The sequence below is a fragment of the Camelus ferus genome, chromosome 12 (genome assembly GCF_009834535.1).
Source record: "Camelus ferus isolate YT-003-E chromosome 12, BCGSAC_Cfer_1.0, whole genome shotgun sequence".
NCBI classification, from domain to species: Eukaryota; Metazoa; Chordata; class Mammalia; order Artiodactyla; family Camelidae; genus Camelus; species Camelus ferus.
Genome location: NC_045707.1, coordinates 6160150 through 6185714, shown reverse-complemented (window position 1 = coordinate 6185714; position 25565 = coordinate 6160150). Strand labels below are relative to the sequence as shown.

General features: G+C 50.6%; 1 protein-coding gene across 2 annotated transcripts in view; it reads right to left on the bottom strand.

The window, feature by feature from the left end:
- TEF (TEF transcription factor, PAR bZIP family member) overlaps positions 1-23454 on the bottom strand; it is a 28046-nt gene extending 4592 nt beyond the window's left edge. The window contains exons 1-3 of one of the 2 annotated variants that reach the window (XM_032492322.1): positions 23290-23454; positions 4411-4728; positions 32-252 (exon numbers count right to left, since the gene is read on the bottom strand). In XM_032492322.1, coding sequence (XP_032348213.1) covers positions 32-252; positions 4411-4728; positions 23290-23392 — 642 coding nt within the window. In that variant the 5' untranslated portion in view covers positions 23393-23454. Of the gene's footprint in view, positions 1-31; positions 253-4410; positions 4729-8041; positions 8305-23289 lie in introns of those variants that run through there. The other variant, XM_032492321.1, reaches the window with a different exon arrangement.
- Positions 23455-25565: the final 2111 nt, after the last annotated feature.

Genomic DNA, 25565 nt, shown 5'->3' with positions numbered 1-25565 from the left:
ACCTTCACTCTTAACAGATGTACCAGGTTACCTTTTGCTCGTCAGGGACAAAGACCTTCTTGGCCTTTTTGATCATGGGCTGGGGCTTCAGGTCCTCCTCTGCAAACTTGTGCTTCCGAGGGTTGAACAGCTCTCCGCCTGGCACACTGGAGAGGACCAGGTCAGCAGGGTCGGGGTTGAAGTTCACATCTACCTCCACGCAGTTGGGGTCGATGGGACTGGGAGTCTCCCTCTCCTTTTCCAGGGAGGATTCTGAAAGACATAGAGGCAGGTGGTCCCGAAATAGCCTAGACTCACTGGACAGCCAAGACCCACATCACACACCCAGACACCTGCTTGAATCTCAAGGCTGCACAAGCCACTGCCAGCTGGAGGGAAGAAAAGCCACAACAGCACCAGCCCCAAGCCAGAGTGGCATACGCGGTTCAACTCAAGAATGTAAACGTGGAGAGAACTCTTCCCTTTTAGGAACGAAACACTCAAAAGGAAACAGAGGCCCTGAAAAAAGACAGGATTTCCCAATTGTTTTTCTCCCCCTTAGAAATGTTAAGCAAAACATTAAATCATTATATCCTCTTAACTTCCTGTGGTTTTAAGTTCTCAAGTATGAGAAACAGCTGAATCTCACCATGAACTATAATGGGTTAGGGACACAGACTGAATAACAAAAGGGCTCCCAGTTTTGAATCCCTAAGGACAAACCAGTCCTGGGCTCATTTAGTCTTATGACAGTTCTGAAAGGGAGGTGATTAACCTGATTTGACAGATGAGGAAACTAAGGCTCAGAGCAAAGGCATGGTTTTCCCGGGGTCACACGGATGCTAAGTGGCTGAAGTAGAATCTGAGTCTGGGTCTGGCTGACACTGAATCCCTGTTCTTCTCTGCCCTGCCTGGCTGTGGCTTGATAGTGGACACTGGGTAAAAGCAACTTTCGGAATTCAAAGGTTATGTGTTACCAGAGATAAGTTATTAAAAAAAAAAAAAAACTTTACCTTTGGCCTACTCATTCAGTGCTGATAGGAGTGCACAAAATAAGTATTCAGTCCATAGATACTCACCGAACAGCTACTATATGCTAGGGACTGTCCTGGCAAAGACACATCAGTGAACAAAACAGGTAAAAATCCTTGCCTTCATGGAAGGTTATTCCAGTGGGGAAAGCTGACATTACACCAGGTAAATTAAAAATCTCTGTCAAAAAGTGAGAGCTGCCATGTGGATATTCGGGAGGAGAACATTTCAGAAAGAGGTAACACCAAGAACACTAGCCTGTGCACAGGCAAGCACTGGGATGCTGGAAACACAGCACAGGAGGCCCATGTAGCTGGAGTGAAGAAGGAGAGGGAAGAGTCACAGGACAGCCCAGAACAGAAAACATATGGCCTTTAATCCCAATAAAGCAGCAGTGCTCAATAAGGGACAGCTGTGTCCTGCAGGGACATCTGACCATGTTCAGATGGTGGATGTGTGCTACTGGCATCTAGCGGGTAGAAGCCAAGGATGCTGTTAAACATCCTATAACGCACAGGACAGTCCCTCTGCCAGCCCCAATCAAAAAATTATCTCGTCTAAATAGCAACAGTGCCACTAATTGTGACTTCTACCCTGAGATGAAAGAAGCCATTGGAGGGCTCTGGGCAGAGATGTGACATGATTAGGCTTAGGTTTTAACTGGATCACCCACGTAAACTCAATGTATTGTTCTAGAGGGGGTTAATTACAAACAGGGCTGGATGTCAGAGGAGTGAAGACCAGGGTCCAAGGTGGTAACTGTAGGAATACTGGGGCCACCGAACTCTACACTTGCAAAACAAATAGCCAAGGTACCAACAGCTGACAACTAGAACTCCCATGCTCTGCTGGTGGAAGTACATATGGCTGTAGCCACTCTGTACACTATTTGCCAGTATCTGCAAAAGCTGACTGTGTGCATGTCCACTGACCCCGCCACTCTACTCCTTGGTAAATGCCCTACAGAAATGCACACAGATATTTACCAAAGACATAAACACAAATGTTCATGGCAGTGTTATGCACAACCCCAGGCTAGAAATACCTCAAATGTTCATCAGCTGTAGAATGGATAAAGCCCGTCCTGTGGCGATACAATGAAATACCATTCGGCAACCAAAGTGAAACAGAGTTGAGGAAAGAAGCTAGACACAAAAGAATACATACCGCTGATGTCTTCTCTACAGAAGGAACTGAAAAATTAAGAGGGGGCGCTCTACTTTCATTTCTACCGTGTGTACAATTCTTCAGTATAAATCTTACTTCATCTGTATTGTGGTTTTCCTCTCTGTCACAGGAGTAGTCCATCAGTATATTCTGTAAATCTGTTTCATTAGTTACTGGTGCCCACATAATTTATATGTTACTATAAAGCTAGATATAGGAAGATATAAATGTGAGAGTATAAATGTAATTAACTTATAATTGTTAAAAACAAGTAAGAGGACATAATGCACAGCTCCATTTACAGAACATTCAACTATAAGCAAAATGAAATCTTTGGTGATGGAAATGAGGTAGTGATTACCTCTGGGTAATCTGACTGAGCGGGGCACTCTTGGGAAACCAAGAGTGTTCTCTATCCTGATGTGGGTGGAAGTTACATGGGTGGGTTCACTCTGTGAAGATTCATCGGGTGGTACACCTATGATATGGGCACTTCCAGATGCCATACTTTGTTATAAAGGTTTACTTAAAAACAAATCAGTAATAACCTATAATAAGACTATATATATATATATATATACACACACATATATGTATAACTGAATCACTATGCTGTACACCAGAAGCTAACACAACATTGTAAAGCTAACACTACATTTCAATTAAAAAAAAAATACCAAAATCAAAGGTGAATGCCACAAAGGTGGTCTAAGGTATGAGAGGAGGGCCTGTTTCCAGCTCTGTCCCCTACATGCACATGGAACCAGCCTTGCAGGACAACCTGACAAACACAAAAAACGAGCTGCCTTCTAACAAGAATTTGGCTGGAATCAGCTGAAGCCTCTTGATCTGAACGATTTACAGGAAAGAAATGAAGGGCAGAGGAACATGTTAAAAGGAATAGAGTCAGAAAAATCTAGCATGGACAAACTCTATAGGACAAATGGTTTCCTCAACAAATAAACTGCAAAGAAATAAAAAGGAGAGGGGAACCAAGAGATTACGAGAGATTTAAGAGTCAGAACTAAAGCAACGTGTAGGTCTTGTTTGGCTCCTGACTCAAGTGAACCATAAAACAATAACATTGATGAGACCACTTTTTGGAAATTTGAATGCTGATGGCTTTACCATCGATTTCAGATGTAAATCTGGTATTTTTGTTCTGTTTTTTTAAAAGAGCCTGTATAGTTTACATATACATTGAAATATTTATGGATCAAATGCTATAATACCCAGCATTTGATGGAAAATAATCAGGTGAGGGGAATGGAGGAGGTTACAGAAAATAAGACTGGTTATGAGTTAAGAACTGCGGACATTGAGTGATGGTTACATACAGGTACATTACAGGAGCCCTTTACTTTTGTATTTGAACATTTTTCCATAATAAAAAGCAAAAAGAGCACAAGAATTCCTTGGGTACAGGTTCCACACCAGCTCCTGGGGTCTTGCCCGGGAGCCATGAGCCTGAACACCTCCAACTGAGCCCGCAGAAAGCTTTGCAGAGCCCTGGAAGTGGGGGCCATGCCTCCTCTGGTGGGTTCATGCCCAGGGGGCCAGAAAACCAACCAACCAATCCCCAGAGATAGAACAGAAAAAGGACAAGAGGGTGAAGGAGGAATCCCAAAGATAGTATTTGTCCTGGCAACGGAAATGCCTTCTTGGTGCCAGTGCCTAAGCAGTACCTGGCTACAGAGTCAGACATCCTGGGTTCAAGGGCTGACTCCACTACCTACCAGCTGTGTGACCGTGGGCAAGTTACTTAGTTTCTCAGTTTCCTCACCTACAAAATGGGGACAATAGTATCCTTGTGAGGACTACATGTCAATGCCTGGCACAGAGTAAGTGCTAAATAAATGTTAGCTGGTGTTAGTATTATAATGATAACCTGTGGCGAAGTTCACGCTGGGGTAAGGAGCAGTGCTGAGGAAATGCGGAATGAGATTTCTATCTTGCAAGCCTCCGTTGGGAGGGCTCACTCCACTGTGCTGACCATCTGCAGCAACCCAGCACCAGAAAGGCTCTGACCGAGTTGTTGTGACTGCTATTTTTATCTCCAGCCTCAGGGGACTGTGCTGAAGGGTGGGGGCAGAGCGTTTCTCCCCACTACAGGCCCACTGGGACCTCCCCTGAGGGAAGGGCTCACCAGGGGTGTGGCCACAAGCAGCCCTTAGTGGGGAGTGGATTTCCTTGGAGGGGGCAGGTGGCCCTACCCAAAGCCCTGTCACCCACCTGTGCTGGACACGGTTTCCGAGGGATGAAAGACAGCAGTGGAAGAGGATGGTGGGGATGCCGTGGAAGAGCTGGCTGACTCCTTCCCTTCAAGCTCGGCCACGGGCAGCAGCAGGTTCTGGGCCAGGTGGGTGGGGCTAGCGGGGATGCCGTTCTCCAGCAGGAACTCGTCCAGGTCCATGTACTCCAGGTGGAAAGACTCGCCATCATACGGGATGGTCTTGTCCCAGATGGGCGGCATCAGGGAGGCTGACACAGCCATGGTGCTGGCTGCTGCGGCCTCATCTTCCTCCAGCTTTTCCTTCCCCTTTTCCTTATCTGCAAACACAAAATCTGTGATGAGACACCACACAAGAGGGTGACTCGATCCCAGGGGGTGAGAAGTGAGCCTCACAGGGTGGACCCACCTCTCTCAGAGTCCTGCTCCATCCATACATTTCAAGAGCCCACTTTATCCTCCACTTACAAGCTGGGGCTTGAACCAGGCCCTTTTAGAGATGGTCTCCTTTAGAGATGGCAGGATGCCCTCATCCATGCCTGGGCTTCCCAGGATGCTCACCACAAGCTCTGAGGCCTGATATGGTCCCAGGGTTAATTCAGAATGGGCTGTGGGAGGGGGCAGGATATAGCTCAGTGGTAGAGTGCCTGCTTAGCACTGGGTTCAATCTCCAGTACCTCCATTAAAAATAAATAAACCTAATTATCTCCCCACCACCCCCTACCAAAAAAAAGAATGGATGTGGGATTAGCATCTGCCATAAAGGCTACAGGGAGGAAATGGAGTTTAGGGAAAGGATGATTTTATGTTCTCCTCTCCTGTCCTGTCCTGTCCCCTCCAGCTGTACTTCTCCACAACAACCCAGCCCAGGGCTTGGATCCCAGCTCTGCCGCCCACTGCAGTGATGTGTGACTTTAGACCTCTCCAGCCTCAGTGTCCTTCACTGTAAATAAGGATAAAGCTGCCTCTGGTGAACACTAGAGGTAACATCTGAAAATGTCTCATAGAGCTCAGGGCACACAGCAGGCATTCATTATTACTGTGAGCTCGTTCAGGACAGGGACTGTGTTATTCATTTCTAGATCTCAGTGGGCCATGGGAAAACGTGTATATTGAATGAAGAAGGTTAGGTTTGTAAACAGACTCCCTTCAGGTTTATTAAATAGAGGGCCGGGAGCTGTCTTTTCAGGACCTTTTTCAGAGCAACCATTTCAAGAGACCTGGATCCCTGAATAAGCAAAGAAGACTGAAGGCAGGTTTTCTGGGAAAAAGGAGTGGGGTGGACCTGAAGAAGAAAGCTTGCTCCCCTTCAAAGCAAAACTAATCAATCAGTGGGGGCCGGATCCTACCTAACTGTCTCAGTCAAAAAGTTAGGCACGTGGATATCCAAGAAAGGGCAAATTAAGGGAAAAAAAAAAAAGACAAGAGAGAAATCTGACAAGGTTGGAAGGAAATCAAAGTGACACGGTGGCTAATCAGGGAAGTGGGAGATAAAATCATGACAAGCTCATAACAGGTTTTCAAATTGAGGGAGACGACTTTGAACTCTGGATTCTGAAATGGAAGAGAGAAATCAAATATGATTATGTTGGAAATTATCCAGTCATGCATGGACTTCTACACCACAGCCAAAAAGCAGCCTTTTGGTCCAATAAAAACGGATACACCCAGTGAGTTAAGATGGAGGTTTTGACAAACAGAATTTGGTCATGCCTTCTAATATGAATTAATTCGAATTCTTGCAACTGCCTTCTGTACCAGGCTTTGGTTTAAAACCAAATGGGAAGTAAGAAAGCCAAGCTTTGGTGGGCTGGGTGGGCCAGATGGCCTCCCTGTTCTCCTCCCCTGAGATCTTGACTCTACATTCTGTTCAGAAATGACTGTGGTCCATGTTGGGTGGGGTCATGGGGATAAAAGGAAGCAGGAGAGGGGAGAAAAACAGCCATACTGAAAGACGAGGAACAGTTAGTTGCCTGAGCAATTAAGGATAATTTTTAATCAGCATTTTTATAAGATGGGGTTTTAAAAATTATAAGAGACCATAAAGGACTACATCCAACACTCTCAGATCACAGGGACTGACATCAGTAGTTGCCAGTGATACAGTAAAGAGCATGCCCTAGCTATGTGACCTTTTAGAGACCCCTTCATCTCTCTGAGCCTCAGCTTTTCTCATCTGAGAAGTGGGGATAATACTCTATAGGACGGCTGAGGAAGACTAAATAAAATAAGATTATATCAAAATGCTTTGTGAGCATTCTGCAGACACAAGGTGGAATGATTGTTATGGATGGTAATTATTTGGTAATCCTGAACACGAACCAACAGATGTGTACACCTGTCCTGGCAGCTTTTCTCAGCCCCAGATTTGGAACAAAGTATTAACTTTAAAAACAAACAAAAGGGTCTATGCACATGAGGTCCTGAAGCAGGAGGAGAGAGCCGGGCCTCACCTGATGTGCTAAACCTATTTATAACCCAACAGTGACAGCCATAGGGATGGGAGCCTCAGAACACATCCAGGAAAGGAAGAGAAATGGCATTTTTAAAAAGAAAATTAATTCTCCAAGACAGGTAATTCACAGAAGGCCCATTCCTTCCCAAATCCCTGAACTACACCAGTGGTTCTTGGAAATTCAAATCTCTCAGATTGAAAGCATACTTTAGGGCACCTAAAACCCCACTATAGGTGGCACTCCTGCTGCTCCCTGAACTTCACGTTCCCAGGCCAAAAAACAAGGCCAAACCTGCTTTCCACAGAGGCCCCAGGGACCTTCGTGGCCTAGGAAACAAGCCAAAGCCCAGACCTGCCACCGCGGCCCCAAAGTCTAGGGTCAGCCCCAAACAACCAGGTGACAGGCCTCAGTAGCCTCATTCTGACCCTCATTCCTCTACCTGCCTCATCCCAATCTCTCCCTGATAAGGCACCTCTCATCTCTTCTCCTGACACCCCTCCCCCAACTCAGCAGCAGCCCTGAAACTCATTTCCAGAAAATCTCCAGGGAGAACCTATTAAGTGGGGATACTCACACGCAGGGATGAAGATAGGTCCTGCTCCCCAGAGCGGGGCAGGCCATATACAAAGACAATTCGCTACTGTATATCAGGGCATCGCAAACTTTAGTGGACTTTGGAATCACGGAGATGGGGGTGGGATACTCCTTAAAATGCAGATTCCTGTCCCAGGAGCCGCAGAAGGGTCGTCGAAGGGGCCTAGGAACCAGCATTTTAAAACAAACATCCCAAGTGATTCTGATGCAGGCGTCGCCAGAGAAGGCGCCCTGAAGCGTCATTTAAGTGGCTGCTGCGACCCTCATGAGCCTCCTCAGTATCCCCTACATGTCGCGCGCTCCGGGTCGCCCCAAAGAATCTTCTCATCGCGACCCCCACCCTACCCTCTCCCTCCTGACCCTTCCCCGCCAACCCCCATATGACCCAGCCTCTCTCAACTCGCCCCCGACCTTCTCTTCCCAACCCTTTTGCCTCACCCTCCAAGCCCCTCGTCATCCCTGGCCCCATCCCCCTCCTCTGGACCACTACACCCTGACCTCCGACCTCCCCGGCCCCGCCCTCAAAAGGCCCCGCCCTTGCAGAAACCCCGCCCCCAGGCAAGCGCGGACCCCCTTCCCTCACCGAGGCGCGCCTCTCGCGGGGGGTTCTCCATCAGCTTCTTCAAGACGAGAGGGAAGGAGCCCGGCAGACCCCTTTCCCCAGCTGCGCGACCCGGCCCCGGGCCTGGCCCCGCCTGCGGCTCTACAGGCGGCTTCTTTCCGCCGCCCGCGTCGGACATCGTGCCCCGCGCTCTGCTCGCGCGCCTCGCCTCCCCCGCCCGCCCCCCAAGATGGGACTGAGCCGTGCGACCCGCCGCAGCTGCCGACACGGGCAGCTACTGCGCAGGCGCCCAGCGGCACCCCCACCTCCCTCCATCCTTACCCCGCCTGCGGACAGGCTCTGGAATATTAATTATTCATTAGGCCCAGCCAGCTTCCCCGGATTGCAGTTTAGGATTGGCCCGCTATGCGAGACGGGCAGGCGCAGCCTTCCGGGTCGCGATTGGTTAGGCCGCCAGGGTAAACGAGACACGTGCGGGACCAGGTGAGGAGCAAGGCGGGAGGCCCCGCCCACCCGCCTCTGTGTCACCTGATTGGCGCCTGCTGGACTCTGGGTCAGAGGCCCTTTTCCGCGAAAGCCCGTTTCCCTCTACCCGTGGTTTCACCCTCGGCTCCTTCTTCATTACTCCGACCCTCCTCTCGGACCACCATAACCGCTCTCCCCTCCCTTGTATCCCAATCTCCCCACCTTCCAGACGAGCGACTGAAGGGAGGCGGGGCTGGGAGGGGCCCGGCTGGCGGGAGGAACCTATCAGAGAGCCCACTGGGGCCGCGCGCCCGACCCCCCTTGGGTCACGTGCAGCCGCAGCAGAGCCTAGTCGCTCCGGGATGGGGAGGAGGGGGGTGGCTCAGAGCAGCCAATGGGGGCGGGGGCGGGGGCGGGGCTGGGGCGGTGCACGAGGCGCAGCACGTGCGGGCTGCGGCGCGGAGGGGAGGGGCGGGCTTTTTTGTTCCCAGGACCGTGCCCAGGGTCGTGGGACAGATCTCAGCCCTCACCCCGCCTACTCCGCAAACCAGAGGTTGACTGAGGGCAGGGCCACGGTCGGAGACCAGCCCTGCTGTATGGATGGCCCGAGCAGGCTTGGCCGCTGCTGAAAGGGTGTCAGGTTCTCCACTGATCCTGGGTTTCTAGTGCAGGCGTGGTAGCCAGATAAACACTAGCGTGGAGTAAGCATTCTTGAGGCCTATAGTGGAGAGAAAGGGCCCAGCCCTGAGCCAGAGCCGGAGCACAGGCTTCTGTCCTCCCGCTTACTAGCTTGTGACCTTGGGAAAGTCCAGTTGGTTCACTTAAGCCTGTTTCCTCGTCTATAAAATTTAGGAGTTGGGCTAGATAATCTCTAAAATCCCAAACAGCTCTGAAGTGAGACAGGATGGAGTGGGGGCAGGGCACAGCCATTCAAGGAATGCTACAGCAATTAACATCAAAATGGTGAAAGATTTCAACCCCCAGTAGGCCTTGAGGCTCAAGATGGTGGGAGATTTAACTTCTAGTAGATCTTGAGCCTCATTATACGCTCATTGTAATATATTAACATGGTAAATAACACGCCCACGGGCACCTTGGCAGTCCCAGGGCTAGCCACAAAAGGTCAAAGAGTGGGAAATGGCCAACTTCCTGGGAATCCCAGCGCCTTCCGCAGGCTGCTTAGACTGGTCCTTCCACTTATTAGCATATGAAGCCACCAAGCCCATAAAACCCAGCAACATGGCGCCTCACGGCTGTGCTCTCTTTCTCCCTCTCTCTCGCCCCCTCCCTCTTCGGAGATGGCCTGCACTCTGTCTATGGAATGTGTGCCTACTTTTAATCTGAGCACCCAACCCCCACACCTCATGGCCTTTCTCTTGCCTTTCAGTGTATCTCTCTTTACTCAACTGTGGCTCGCTCTTGAACTCCTTCCTGCGCGAAGCCAAGGACCCACACTTGGCGGGGCACGTCCCAGGGGCTCAACTGAAGCCTGGGACACGGCCCTCCTCATGCCCCACATCTATTTTCCTGCATCATATCTTTGGCACCTAATGTGGGGCATTTACATAAAGAAATGGGACTCAAAGGTCATACTCTTGGTCCGCCTATTGGGCTATGGCTCCCCTCTCTTCGGAGGGTGGCAGGGGGTTTCTCCCGCACCATGCAGATTCAAGTAGCCCTTTAGGTGGCGGCTGACGCTGCCTGCAGGATCTGGCAGAGACCATCTCTCTAGCTGTGAAGGAGCCCACCGAGCCCAAGGATTTCTCCCCTCGATCTTTTCTCAGTCTCTCCTCTATCGCTCTATCTTTCGAACTCGAAAAGATCCACCAAGGAAACCACTTGGACATCCAAACGAAGACCATGTGGCAAGTAATTGGCAACCTAACTGGGTGAGATTCCCCTCCGTGTTTCCTTGAGCCCGATTCCCTTTCCCTGCATGGACTTGATCCAGTTCTGGGACGCCGGAACTGCGAAAGGGAGCCCAAATTAGGGGACTCCAGGAGTTCCCCTTTGAAAATTTGTGGCCCTGCCCTCCCCGAGTTCTCGGGGCGCACAGCCTCATTGCATCCATAGGCGGGAGTCGCGGGCAGGCACTTCCCTTGCAGATCGCGGTTTCTAGCATCCCTTGGTGGGATCGCAGGTTGTAGCACCCCTCGGTGGGGTCGCACGTTTTAGTACCTCTGAGACGGAGTTGCAGGCAGGCACTCCCTCAGTGGGCCTAAGGATTTCTAGTCTAGGAAGCGTTGTGGCTATAGCATTACAGTTTTGTCCTAGATTTTTACCTTTTGAAGCTATTTTGTTTCCCTCTTGCTAAAGGTAATTGGCTTAGTTGACTTAGGACCTAGGTCTCCTTCCCTCTAAAGGATTTAGACCTTGGGACACTAGTCACATTTTTCCTCCTGGCCCTTGTTCCTTCCCTTAACCAGTCCAAAGGAGCACCTCAGGCTCACGGACAGGACATCCTAACCAAGATGGGGACAACTACAAGTATCTCAATGGAGTCCCCATTAGGATGCATATTATTAAACTGGGAAAAGTTTAAACAGGATAGTTTAAAGAAAAAGGAGTTAATTTTTCTTTGTAATACTGCACGGCCCCTATACAAACTAGGGGACAAAGAGGTCTGGCCAAAGAATGGGTCATTAAATTACAATGCCATCTTAGAGCTAGACCTGTTTTGTAAAAGGAGGTAAACAGAGGGAAGTCTCATACTTCCAAATGTTTCTGGCCCTATCCCAAGACCTAGGTCTAGGGAACTCCTGCTGGGTATGCCTGGCTCCTGTGCCCTTCAAAGCGTCTCCCCCAACAGGAGCTCGATGTTTTAGATGACTCTTTATGGGTCCACCTCCCCGAGACCCACAGCCAGGAGCTTTTACCTCCCTCGACTCTGAGGGGGGATAATCTTCCCAGTTATCTACACCTAAGGCCCCTTCTGGGTAGCTGGGGACCCCAGACCCCTATGAATCAGCTCATAGATCTGGCATTTAAAGTATTTAACAATAGAGACAAGGTTGAAGATGCAAAAAGGATTCAGGGACAACAGCAAAAGGCACAATTCCTAGCGGCAGCCTTAATCTCTGCACCACCTCAGGGTTACCCTCCACAAAGACCCATGGCAAGAACAGGATCCAGGAAGCCTGGATCAGAGCCACTGCCTTGCCAAAAAGGGACCTGTTTAAAGTGCAGCCAGGAGGGCCACTGGAAGAATGAATGCCCTATGTTTAAAAAAGGTTCATGGGGACCCTGCCCACTATGCAAACGAAAAGGCCACTGGAAATGGGACTGCCCCCAGCCCTGAAGAAGGCTTGGGGTTCCCAAACCAATGATGGCTGAGATAATTGAAGACCGATGGGGCCCAAGGCCCTCCCTGGCTCCCATAGGACATTTGGTCATTTCTCTGGAGGAGCCTCTGGTAACCCTTGACGTGGCAAGCAGAAGTTTTTTTTTTGTTGTTGTTGTTGTTTTTTTTTAGATACAGCAGTTGCCTACTCTGTGCTGACTGATTTTCCTGGACCCTTGTCCTTCTAATACTGTGAAGTAACGGGGATTGATAGAAAGCCCGAAACCAAGCGATTCACGTCCTCCCTTAGCTGCCTGCTAGAAAATTTTACCTTTGCACATCAGTTTCTGCTCATGCCTGAATGCCCCATCCCCTTGTTGGGAAGGGATTTACTCACTAAACTCCAGACAGTAATACAATTTGGAGACCCTCATCAAGAAGGCATCCACCAAGAAAAACTCTTGGCCTTGGGAACCCACCTCAATACTAAATCAGGGGAGCTCTCCCTTCCACCTCATATTGTTTCTCAAGTAAACTCTGTTGTCTGGGACACAGAGTTCCCAGGCAAGGCCACTAATGTGCCCCCAGTTCAGATCTCCTTAAAGCCAAATGCTGATTATGCATGGAGGAGACAATATCCCTTGAGGCCCAAGGCCCAACAAGGTATCCAGCCTTTAATAACCAAGTTTTTTAAGTACAGCTGTTACGATCCTGCCAATCTCCATGTAATACTCCCATTTTGCCCATAAGAAAGCAAAATGGAGAATACCGGTTTGTTCAAGATCTAAGGACACTTAATGAGGCAGTGGTCCCTATTCATTCTATAGTCCCTAATCCCTATACTTTATTGACCCAGGTCCCAGAAAATGCAATCTGGTTCACAGTACTAGACCTAAAGGATGCTTTCTTTTGTATTCCTCTGCATCCAGACTCACCCTTATTCACTCCTTTGTGGAGACTATTGAACAAGTTTACCGTAGCCGGCCAGATCTCAGGGATGAGCCCCTGTCAATCCCGATGCAGGATGGTTTACTGATGGAAGCAGCTTTATACATAACGAAACAAGGAGAGCTGGTTACGCTATAGCAAACCTACAAACAGTCATTGAGTCTGGAGCTCTGCCCTCCCAGACTTCTGCCCAAAAGGCTGAACTGATCGCTTTAGTCAGAGCACTCTAGTTAAGAAAAGGTTTAAGAATCAATATGTATACTGATGGATTCCTAGTGTTACATGCCCTTGCTGCCATATGGAAAGGAAGAGGACTGCTCACAGCCAAGGGGTCCCCTATCAAACACGAGGTAGAAATTCTAAAACTCCTAGAAGCAGTCCAGCTTTCGAAAGAGGTTGCAGTCATACACTGCAGGGGACACCCAAAGAGTGATTCTTCCCTTATAAAGGGAAACATCCTCTCAGACAAGGCGCCAAAGTTGCAGTCAGAGAACAGCCAGTCTTACAAGCTGCAGTTCTCCTACCTGAGGACCAGCCTCTCCCAATGGTGCCGTCCTGTACACCTGAAGAGGTTGAATGGCCTAAACACAGGGCTAGAAAAGAATCTCTTGGGATGCTGACAAAAGATAATAAGCTTCTCATACCTAGGGACAAACAATGGAAAATAATTAAGCATCTCCATTAGTCCACCCACCTAGGCGGGACTCCATGCTCAGACTAATTTCTCAAGTGTTCCTAGGCAAGGGATTGTCCCAAATTGTTAAGGAAGTCACTAGGGCCTGTGAACTTGGTGCTGCAATGACCCAGGGAGTCACCCTATACCCCCCCCCCCCTTAAGGCCCACACATCGGGGAACTTATCCAGAGGAAGACTAGCAAATGGACTTTACCCAGATGCCCTCTTGTAAGGGATGGAAATACCTGTTGGTAATCATAGACACCTTTAAGGATGGGTAGAAGCTTTCCCCACCAGAACAGAAAGAACAATAGAAGTGTCAAATTTTCTGCTCAAAGAAATAATCCCGACGTTTGGGCTACCAAAAAGCTTACAGAGTGATAATGGACCCTCCTTCACTGCCAAAATGACTCAACAGGTTTCCTCAGCTCTAGGTATTAACTATCACCTCCACTCTTCCTGGAGGCCCCAATCCTCAGGCAAGGTGGAAAAAGCAAATCACGTTCTAAAGAGAACACTTACAAAGCTATACCTGGAGATTTCAGAAACCTGGGTCCCCCTCCTGCCTATAGCCCTTCCAAGAACAAGAACGGCCCCTAAGGGAATTTTAAAACTTAGCCCATTTGAAATGATGGATGGAGGCCCTTTTTAACTGCAGATTTCCTGTTTGACAAGGAAACTCAGATTAGTTTCCCACATTGTTAGCTTAAGTCAAGTTCAAAAGGCTCTCTGAGACTATGGAAACAAAGTGTTGCCCTTTCCCACAGAGGAAAAGGTTGAAGTCCCTGTCCAATCAGGGGACTTTGTCTTACTAAAAACTTGGAAGGAGGGGTCCCCTGAAGACCAGCTGCAACCAAAATGGAAGGGACCATATCAGGTACTACTGAGCACCCCAACTGCCGTTAAGCTACGAGGAATTGATAGTTGGGTACATCTGTCCAGAATAAAGCCTGTAATTTATAAGCCCCAACAGGAGCCAGGAGAGACCTACACTTGTGAGGCAATGCAAGACCTCAGGTGCCTGTTTAAGAAAAACAAATGATAACCTGTAGCGGTGGTTACAAATGTTTAACCATGCCTTTTAAGTCTTTTTGTCATTACAGACTGTCAGACTGCTGTTACAGAGGTGCTTCATCTTTAAGAAAATTCATCAAAAGTCAATGAAAACAGTGGGTTACAGCAGCCCCACATCAGATGATGGCTGTGCAACAATTCCAGCCCATACCCTCAGCCCTTGGATGCAAAAGCAAAAGGCTGTCCTGCCCCTGGGGCCCCTAGATTAGGCATTCAGAGATTTTTACTCCCTGATAGGCAGGGTCAACGCCCCTACTCAGCCTGGAAGAAGTTTCGGAAGACAACCTTCACCCCTCTGCAACCCCATAAGATTATGGGAGTAAAATCTCTGAGGGGGGAATGAGACTGGATGGAAGGGGGCAGAGCACAGCCATTCAAGGAATGCTACAGCAATTAACATCAAAATGGTGAAAGATTTCAACCCCCAGTAGGCCTTGAGGCTCAAGATGGTGGGAGATTTAACTTCTAGTAGATCTTGAGCCTCATTATACGCTCATTGTAATATATTAACATGGTAAATAACACGCCCACGGGCACCTTGGCAGTCCCAGGGCTAGCCACAAAAGGTCAAAGAGTGGGAAATGGCCAACTTCCTGGGAATCCCAGCGCCTTCCGCAGGCTGCTTAGACTGGTCCTTCCACTTATTAGCATATGAAGCCACCAAGCCCATAAAACCCAGCAACATGGCGCCTCACGGCTGTGCTCTCTTTCTCTCTCTCTCGCCCCCTCCCTCTTCGGAGATGGCCTGCACTCTGTCTATGGAATGTGTGCCTACTTTTAATCTGAGCACCCAACCCCCACACCTCATGGCCTTTCTCTTGCCTTTCAGTGTATCTCTCTTTACTCAACTGTGGCTCGCTCTTGAACTCCTTCCTGCGCGAAGCCAAGGACCCACATTTGGCGGGGCACGTCTCAGGGGCTGAACCGAGACCTGGGACACAGTCCTTTTCATGCTCCACCTCTGTTTTCCTGCATCACTAGGACCTTCCCTTTTTTCTCCTGGGGAAAAAAATAAAACTCCTTTACACAGGGTACCCATTACACATTTTGTGGGAGAACTACCTCTTCTCAAAAATACAAATACTCTCCTAGGAGTTCCTCATGAAACACAAAATGCGAAACGTGAGGCGGGTACACAAATTTGGAGATGTTTTAGGAAGCTGCCCTAAACAGCACCCAGCACTTTGTATCTCTTTTTATAGCACAAATCGTCCTCTGCCTCAAACCCAAACAATACTCAGCTCTCCCTGCCTGAGAGGACAGGGACTTTAGCTTGTTTATCCCAAATCCCTCCAATGACTCCAGCCTTCCAAGAGCAGGGCTAGGGGAATGGCAGAGCGCAGTCCTTGGTTGGTGGGGTGGGTGTGTGACCGCAACACCCAGTTAGCTGAAAGTTGTCAGGGTGATACAATCACAACTTGGCTGGGAGTTGAGGGGGGAAAAAGACGTTGGGCCCCTGAACATCCTGGAAAGCAAGAGGTTTGAAGAAGCTCTGGGTGGTGGTGGAGGCAGGGTGATGGAGTCTGTCTCCAAAATTCAAGTTCTCTGCCGCATTCATTAGGTTTCAGTCATTTCTGACTCTGATACCTCCAGCCAATTGCTTCATTTCTCCAGGCCTCTTCCTGATACGTCAGATGGAGATAGGGCAGGATTTACCTCTCCATCCCGGGCTCCAGTGAGCCAGTTTGTGTAAAATGTACAATTGCAAACCTGCAACAGTTTTTATAGCATTACTAACACTGATGGGCACAAATCTGTGGCTTGGTGTGTCCATTATGCGGAGGCAGGCATGGTGCCCATGGCACTCTCTAGTAAGTGAAAGTACTAAATTGTGAACAGGACTTCTGTTATGTTGCCGAGTTGTTAGTGGGGATTCTGTACGTGGCTAAACTAAGGTAACTTTAGGGTAAACTGACCTAGAGGTTTTTAGAAACAAATTTCAAAGGATAGTCCAAGGAAATTGATTAAAACAATGTATGAAGTTCTGTTTTTGTTTTGTTTTTTAATGGCTAGTTTGGCTATGGAAAGACTTACTGAGATCAGAGTTAGGGAGGAGGGTACAGCCCAGTGATAGAATGCATGCCTAGCATGCATGAGGTCCTAGGTTCAATCCCTAGTACCTCCATTAAAAACAAAATAAATAAACCTAGTTACACCTCCCCCCCAAAAAACAAAGAGTTAAACGTATATTTTCATGGCTAATGTGGCATCATTGAAGGGAAAAAAATTCTCAAGATATTAGAGTAGGACTTATAGTAAAATAACAGTGGGAAGTTATAACATTTATTTATGACAAAGGTGGTAATGTACTAAGAGGGAGTGAATATTTAGATTTTTTTTTTTTTTTTTTTTTTTTGAGCTACAGTTATCCAGAAGGGATTATCCGTCTTCCACTTACCACCCAGCCTGGAGCAACTAATCTAACAGGCAAGTGTCACTGGTGAGAAGCTCAGTGAGCAGGTTAGGGCTTTAAAACTTAGTTTTAATTAAGTTCTCTGTTCATGTACTGACACTCCCCAGATGAGTTTTTTCCCCTGAATAACCACAGGGTAAATGGTGTGTCCCAAACAGCACAGGAACATTATAAACATGTTCTCTCTCGTGCTTACTTGCAAGCTGGGAGGTTCACTACATTGCTGACTGGCAGCATTCAGCAGCACCACCCTGGAGGCAGGCGCCATTATGTCCTTGTCTTCCTTCCCCAGCTGACCTGAGGAGCGCCCCAGCATCCTCTCTCTGCCTCTGTCTCCTGTCAGTAAAGTGGGAATAACAGCACAGACTTGCCCTCTCTCTTAGTGGAGGAATGAATGTTGTGAGAAGTGGTTAGCTAATTTCCATAGTGTTTGTGAGCCCAGCAAGGAATTAACTCTATTAAAAGACCATGTTACTACATGGTTAAGACGTTAAAGCTGTGGAGTGGTACCTCAGTACTCTCTAGTAATAGAGTTTCAATGCAGCAACTTCTTGAGGGAAGAGTGGTCCTTGGGGCAGCAGTGACTTTGCGGGTGTGGGATCAGGCCTTGGGTAGAGTCCTCAGTGGCTGGCCAGCAACTTGGCCTTGGACAAGTGACTTCTGCTCTCTAAGCCTCAGTTATTTTTCTCTTGGAAACAGAAACGGACATGCTTACCTCATAGGGAGGTTATGAGGACGACGTATGGGAAGAAACGTCCAGTGGCGGCCTGAACAGTGTATAGCACGGGGTGGGTGGGCGGGCCGCTGCCCTTCCCTGTGCTCGGGGTGTGTTGGGCCCGGGGGGAGAATTATTCTGGGTGAGGGGACAAGGCTGTGGGTCGGATGGTTCTAGAGTCTAAGCTACAGCAGAGAAGGGATGTGCCATGTTCATTTTCCAGAGTTGGACTGCCTTTCAATTCTACTCTTTAAGCTAAACTTGCTAACAAACCCAAGTTAAAAATTTAATTCAGTTGAGCATGTGCAGAACAAAAGCCCTTCATGAAGCCATTATACCAGTTTGGATTATTTAAACTTGAAGTTTAGAGGAGCTAATACTGCAGCATGGGAGCCTTTGGCCACATAGCATCTAGCAGGACATCACCCCTGTGCCTTCTGACTCACGGCAAAATGTGACATGAGCCTGGCGTCTGTAAGAGCAGGACGGTGAGAAGGCTTCTAATGAGATCTGACAAAGCTCAGTTATCTGTGTGTTTCATGATACCAAATGCAGGAGAGCACCAAGCTTTGTTCAGGGTAGTAACTCAGTAAATATTTGTTGGCTCACTTTGTTGTTGGTATTAGTAGGAGGGTTAACAAAACCTTTCTGAGCCAAGTCATATACATTTGGAACATGATTAACATTAAGTAACGGTCATTGTGTTTGAATCACCATCAAACCTGGAATAACGAGCGTGAGCCATCCTTATGGCAAGTCCCCCACCCGGCCTTGCCAACAGCTGCCTCCTTTTGAGCCCACGTACCTGTGGCTGCATAGTTCTGGGCTGTGGTTTCTACCTTGGTCTCAGCGTGTTCTAGGGGAGAAGTGGTGGTTGGAGGCTTGCCCATCTCTTCAATACTCTCAAGAGTACTAGTTTCCTGTTTGGCTTGCATTTTGTCCACTCCTCAGGTAAGGATTATAGATGGGGAGCGGCCCCAAGAGTGCCAAGTCCAGAGAAAAGCCTTCACCTCCAGCCTCTGCTGCGTCTCAACAGCCACTTCCCGACAGCTAAGGATCTTCCAGTGGAAGCCATGTTGGCGCAGTGTAGGGTGTGTCTGGACCTGGAACATCTAGGTCTGAATCCTGCTTTGACTAATTCTTTTGTGACCTTGGGCAAGTTACTTAACCTCTCTGAGCCTGAGTAAAGGAGTCAATTCAGGCACACTGCTGAGAACAGCACTTAGAGCATAGCAAGTGCTCAACTGAGGTTCTCTTTTCCTACAATTCCCTGTTGAGTTGTACTGGGAACACCCCATTCCTCCCAACCTGCCACTTCCCCAAGAATAGTGGGGGTGGGTGGACCTTGCAGGCAGGGAGCTGACAGCCTTACTCTTCTTTATGACCTTCAAGGCCATACAGGCTCACCCCCTTATGGGTCTCTCCAACCTCACCTCTTCCTTCTCTCCCACTTACTCACCTCCTGCAGCCACAGTGGCCTTTTATTCCTCAGACATGTGTCTTTCCTGCCCCAAGACAGGACCTTTGCAGGTGTTGTTCCCTCAGCCTGAAAGTTCTTGGTGTAGCTGACTCTTCCTGAATCTCCAGGCCTCGGCTCAGATGTCACCCACTGGGAGGGGCTGGCCCCAGCCCTCCCGGTAGCAGATTGTCCGTCTCTCCCCACTGGAATGCAAACAGCAGGCAAGCTGGGCAGTGTTTGTCTCGCTTGCTCACCACTGCACCACAAGTGGAGCAGGCACTCAATGTGATGAATGTTTGCATGACTGGAGAGGTCCTACTCAGAGACGGGGGTGGGGGTGAGGGGGTCCTGTGGGTGGGATGGAGCTGGGTTGGAGCCCCTCGACAACTGTGCGGCCTTCCCATCTCTGAGCATCATTGTCCTCATCTGAGGAACAGATACCTCCTTGCAGAGCCATTTCACAGCTGGTGATGTAAAAGGACTTAGCATAGATCCCAGCACACACCTGATACCCCTCAAACAACAACAAAAATCAAACAGTGAGAATGGATTTCTCACGCTTCTCTGAGTGGTGGTGGGGAACGGTTAGGGGGACAGGTAGAGAGGAAGGCCGACCCCTGGAGGCAGGAGTGAAGAAGAGGCTGGCCGCACACTGGCCCCGAGTGTATCCTGTTCCTGTGGGTGCATTTCCTCACCACTTGGGAGGTGGTAGTGAGGATTAGAGCCTACACATGAGGATGTAGAGGCTCCTCCCCTCTTCTTCCCTGAAAGCCAACTTCAGGATTTCTCAGGTTTGCTCTGGTTCCCTCAGGCTCCGGGTGGGGGTGACCACATGGACCTTTACTGAGGCCTGGCCCAGGAGAGCCCAGGCAGCTCTGAGTCCTTCCTCTTGCCCGTTCACTTCAGCCCCCCAAGAGGAGGATACCCAGACCCTGGCCTCTGCCCGGCCAGTCCCACTGAGATCTGGCCTGTGTCCCGTTTGGTACGGTGCTGATGGCACCCTGCCCCTAGGAGGCTCAGCACATGTTTCCAAGGAGACAGCCCTGTGTGTGCTCCCACAAACTGGCACCATCCACTTCTTTCAAGGAGAATATACATGGGAAGGAGTGTGGAAAGAAGGGAGTGAGGGTCAGATTGAAAATGTGATGTCCATGGAAGGAGCATAACTCCAGGCCTAGCTGCTCTTTGCCTTTCACAGAGAACAGCATGGCACTTCCCAGTTTGTAAACACTTTCACATAGGATAGCCCATTGGGTCCTGGCATCCAGTCTGTGAAGTAGATGTTCTTTTTACCTTTTCAGAGATTGGGGATGGAGAGAGGCATGTCAAGGGTACCCTGTTGGTGGGGTACCCGAGGTGGGGACCCTGCCTGCCCAGCTCAAAGTGGGGGCCTTATTCAACCTCTGGTGTGCTTTCATGCTACATGGGCCCTGAAAAGGATACCTGAGTGACCAAAGTTGGCAGAAAGATGAGGAGCTGGCCTCTGAGCACAGCCAAGATCCCACAGAGTGAGGGAAGGACAGGGTGTAAGGAGCTAACAGTACTGTTTAGAGAAGCAGGGTCTTTCCAGAAGCTGGAGAAGAAAGAGTGAGTAGTCTGGAACAGAATCGCCTCTTGGAAGAGGGTACTCAGGAGAGAGGGCAGGCATGGAAACAGGAAGAATAGTTCTCAGGGATCAGAGTCCAGAGACAGAGGGGAAACTGAGTCAGAGCTTGGGACACAGACCCACTCTCCCACTGGACATCGATTTCACTGCCCACAACGGAAAGCTTGTCCAATGGTTGGCCGAGAATGAGGCTGGGAGAGTGGGGAGTCTGTAAACAGGTCTCCAGCGCCCACAGAGAAAGCCATGCCCCTCACACCAAAGAGGACGATGAGCAGTGCTGAGGGGCAGCCCCAGGGCGTGCTGAGACCTAGCCCTGCACCTCTGTTGTCCTCCTCTTGGGAGGGCCAAAGCCAGGGTGTGGAACACAGGGGGAGAAGCTGCTTTGCAAAGAACTTGTAAACCACAGTTGACCCTTGAATAACACAGGTTTGAACTGCGCAGGTCCGCTTAATATGCAGATTTTTTTCACTAAATACGTTCAGTACTACCCCATCTGCGGTTGGTTGAAGCTGAGGATGTGGCACTGGGGATCCAGGAAGGTGACTGTAAAGTCAGAGGCGGATTTTTGACTGCATGGGGTTCTGCACCCCTAACTCCTGTGTTGTCCAAGGGTCAACTGTACTTGCCACGAACCTGCTGGAAATTCTAGTTCTGATGGAGTGTGTACTCTCTTCCCCAAGGCATATTGCTTTTCAGGTAGTACATCCATTTTTGTGAAAGATTTGAAGAATCTGGGAGCTTTAGAAAGTGATGATTGCAAATTGGGGCAGTAATGAGAGTGAGGTCTTTGTGGGGTGCACCTACCCCCTTGACTCTTCAACCCTCATCCCCTCATTTTTCCACCCATTGGCATCTGTCAGTCCCATGGGGCCTCATGCTTCTGACCCTCAGTGAGACACCACGTAGAGAAGTGAAAGGAGGTGGCCTGAGACTCTGGTCCATTCCCCTTAGGCCAGCCTAGCTGTACCAGACCAGCTGTCTTCAGTCCGTTTCCCAGCTCTTAGCAAAGCTCTGCCTGAGACACTGGGTGAGTCCCCTCAGTGCTGGGCCCCAACTTTGCCATCCACAGTGAACAATGGGGACTTTCCAGCTGTCTCAAGGCCCTGGGGACCAGCTGGGAGCCAGAGGCCAGTGGCTGCTGCCACACTTCAAAGGCCTTGTTACCCTGGGCTGAGGAGCAGGGCCCTGAGTTGCTTCCAAGAACCCTTCCCTGCCCTGCTGGGAGCTGTCCCTATGGACCTGCTGGCAGCCCAGCTGCTCCCTGTGCCTGCGCTGGGCCACGTGCGCCACCCTACCCTCCCTGGGTGCCTGGACTGACCGAGAAGGGAGCCCTCTACCTCTAGCTTTTGGAAGGACTTCCAGCCTCACACACTCACATGGCATGTTCAGACAGAGCAAACAAGTCAGCTGTGGCCCATCAGCCAGGCTGAGCTGAGAGTTTCATGAGGAGATGGGCTTCTCCTCATGAGCAGCAGGAGGGCGCAGGAAATCCTTCTACGATGCCTGCCTCTGAGGGTGGCCCAGACTGCCCACAGGGACAGCGTCCCCCTGAGCTCTGGGAACAGTCTTCCTTCTGTGGGCGGTCTCCACAAACAACAGAACCTCCAGCCCCTTTTTTTCCTGAGTCCAGCTCTCCAAAGGTTGTGTTAGGTCAGGGGGCCATGGTGTCTGTCCCCCGGCTCCAGAGTTTGGGAGTGGGCTAAGAGTCCTGTGGAAGGAAGTCCTGCAGGGACAGCCAGGGCTACCAAGAATGAGATATCTCAGAAGCCAGCACATCAGGATGAGGGAGAGGCCTGAGAAAGGTCCCTTGAGGGGACACCTGGGACCCGTAAGTCAGACTGGCAGCAAAGGACAGCTGGGCTCCTTTAAAGGCGCCTGCAGAGTTTGAGCAAGGAGGGCCTGGGTGTGAGCCCCTGCTGTTTTAAAGCAGAAGAGATTTGCAGAAATATTTATCAGGTGGGTGCACCCTGAGCAGGCTGGCACCCAAAGTTCACTGTGGCCCTGGGTCCTCAGGCAGGATTCAGGAGACACCTGGTGCTGGCTGCTGGCTCTGCCCCTCGGTCCACACCCTCCTCCACGGCTCCCTCGCCCCGTGTTTGCCTGTGGTATCCTAGGAACCAGGGCTTCAAGCCTGTGGTCCTGTTACATAACAGCTTCCATCCCATCCATGGGTTCAGCCCTCCCGTGAGCAAGCGGGAGCTGAAGCCGGCGCAGAAAGGAAAGCCCCTTCTCCAGACACAGGAGGCTGCCCAGATCTTTGGGCTCTGCCAGTCCTCTGCCACCCCAACATGCAGAGAACTTAATAAGCAGTCCGCATCCCATATGTTCTCTCAGCAGGGCCCTCTGGTCCTGTCCTTGTCCCACGTGAGCTCAGCACCTGTCAGTGGCCACACACTGGCCACGGCTTCCCAAAGCTAGCCAGTCCAAGGGACAGTCCCCAAGTGGCAGCGGCACTCTGCACCGTGTCCCTCTCTGCACCCCCGCCCTTCCTCCTGCCCAGGAAGAGGCCAAGGGTGGACCCCTGCTGGGGACCCTCCCCAGCTTGGAGATGCCTGTCCTGCCACTGTGCCTGGGGTGGCCCTCACCCCTTGGGTACCTGGGCAGCCAGCCAACGCAAGCCACCTCCGATCCTACCTGTCCTCTTCTCTGGCCAAGGCAGGGAGTGCTCCAGCAGGGACTTGAGGACCTCAGGCATGTCCATGGCAGGGGCCACTCCGATCCGGTCACAGCTTGACATGGCCCAGCAGGAGGTGATTGCTGGGGGAGTTTAGGAGCAGCTGGAGAGGCAGGAGCTGGCCGGGGAGGGAGCCGCAGGCTCTGGAGGCAGGCGGGGCGGGAGCCCAAAGCAGCCAATGGGCAGCACGGGCCCCGGCCTGCCCGCCCACCCCCGGCTCGGCCACCTGCCAGCTCCGGCTGCAGCCAGGCCTTCTCTTCCCGCTGCCTGGCAGGGCGGGCCTGGCCCTGCGCCAGCCGCAGCACGTGGAGCCACCGCGCCAATCCCCTGACAGAGAGCCCAGTGTTATCTAACTTTGCAAAGGGAAGTTCTCCCCCAGGCTGGGAGCCATGACCGGGCCTGCCAGGTAAGAACGGTGAGCTGCCTCCACACCCACACACTCAGGCCCACTGAACAGAGGAGCCCTAAAGGCCGCCGTGGTAACCAGCCAGGGCCGGGAGCCCAGACCCCGCACCAGACAGCTCAGCACAAAGGCCATACTGTGCTGGCACGTACAGGCACACGAGTGGGCGTCCCGCACTTACCTGCGGGCTCGTGAGTCTCGAGGGGTTGATGGCATGTTTTGTTGTGATGTCTATATGCCGTGCACACGTGCCCTGCGAGGCACACGGTGTGCATGTGGCATGCGTAATTGGGGCTTTGCACCATCTGCAGAGCCTGAAGCCTGCTCTTCTAAGGGGAGTGACAAAACCTGCAGCCTGGGGTTCCTTTGGTCCTCCAGGAAGGGGAGAAGGGGCACGGGCCTGGCAGTCAGGTGCCGGAAGGCAGCAGAGCTGGAGCCGCTGAAAGGGGGCAGCTCTGCAAGCCCAGCTCAGGCACGCCCTGGATGATGTCCTGCTTCCCAGCCTGTCCCCCAGCCCAGGGACCTTGGTGGCGATTGGCTGTTTGCTGTAGTCCCCTCCCTGGCCCTCTCACCTCTCACATTGGCCTCTGTGGTCCTTAGGCCTCTTACTCTTTCAGGTTGGTTGAAGCCGAACTTCTGTGTGTCACCCTCCATGAAGGCCAACACCAGTCTTGGCCGGGGTGTCAGGCTCCGCCTCTCCGCACACAGATGTGGCGTCTTGAGTAAGCTGTGCAGCTTTTCTGGGTCTCAGTTCCAACACCACTGAATGTCGTGACCTCCAAGGTCCTTTCAGCTCTGGTTCTATGTCTCAAATGCTCCAGGTTGGATGCAATTAGCATTTGGTTCCCTGCATCGTAGCTGATTTCTATGCTTCTCTGCTTTCCAAAATTCCATTTTGCACAGAATCAAAAATACTCCGGGTCCTCTTCAAGCCTCTCTCCTTCCCAACAGTCCTTAGCTTATAATCCAGTTGCCCTCTTTTTCCCCTGAATAGCCCTCCCAAACCATGCTCTTTCCCCAAATTAATTAAAAAATTAATTTTAATTTTTGAGTACAAAAAATACCAGGTGTACTTTAGAAATGTCATTTCTACCCCCGAACTTCCTCCCCTTTCCCCTTCCTTGTAACAGATTTAATTTCTAGTTTATTCTTCCAGTGCCCTTTGCCTCTGTGACCCCAGGGGTGAGGATGCAGTGGACCTGGTGTGGCTGCCTCAGGTCGGCCTGTGACTCACAGGCTGGGGCAGACTGAGGCTGGGCTGGCATGTTAACTATTCCTCAGCCCAGGAATGCTTTTGTGTATGCGACTGGCTCACCTCAAGGAGTGGGTAGGTGCTCACAGAGCAGGATTTCAGAGGCAACAGGAAGTCCCCTACATGTCTCAAATATACCTGCCTGCTGCATGACACCTCATTCTGAGATTCTTTCCTGTCAGACCCCTTTCAGTATCCTGAGCCTCTGAGACTGTGACTGAGAGCTTTCTGCACAACTGGCACCAGCCTAGGCCTTGTGAGGAATTCAAAGCTAAATAACAAACCCGGCCAGGCAAGTCCCTACCCTTAGGGAATTTTCATGCTACTGAAAGGCAGTCCACGTGGCACCCCTATGCTGCACCCAGAGTGTCCAGCTGGCAGCATCACCTATGGTTCACATAGGGGCCACATCAGCAGGATACTGGCTCAAGTGGCTGGAGAGGGCCGAATTAGGGAGAGGGGAGGCCACACACAGCCTGGTGACGTCAGGAGGGGCCTGATGCCTGATGTCCCTGGTGGGGGCTACCGGTGGGTGCAGTTTCTGGTAGAGCCCTCTAGAGCTTTCTCTAGAGAAGATGCAG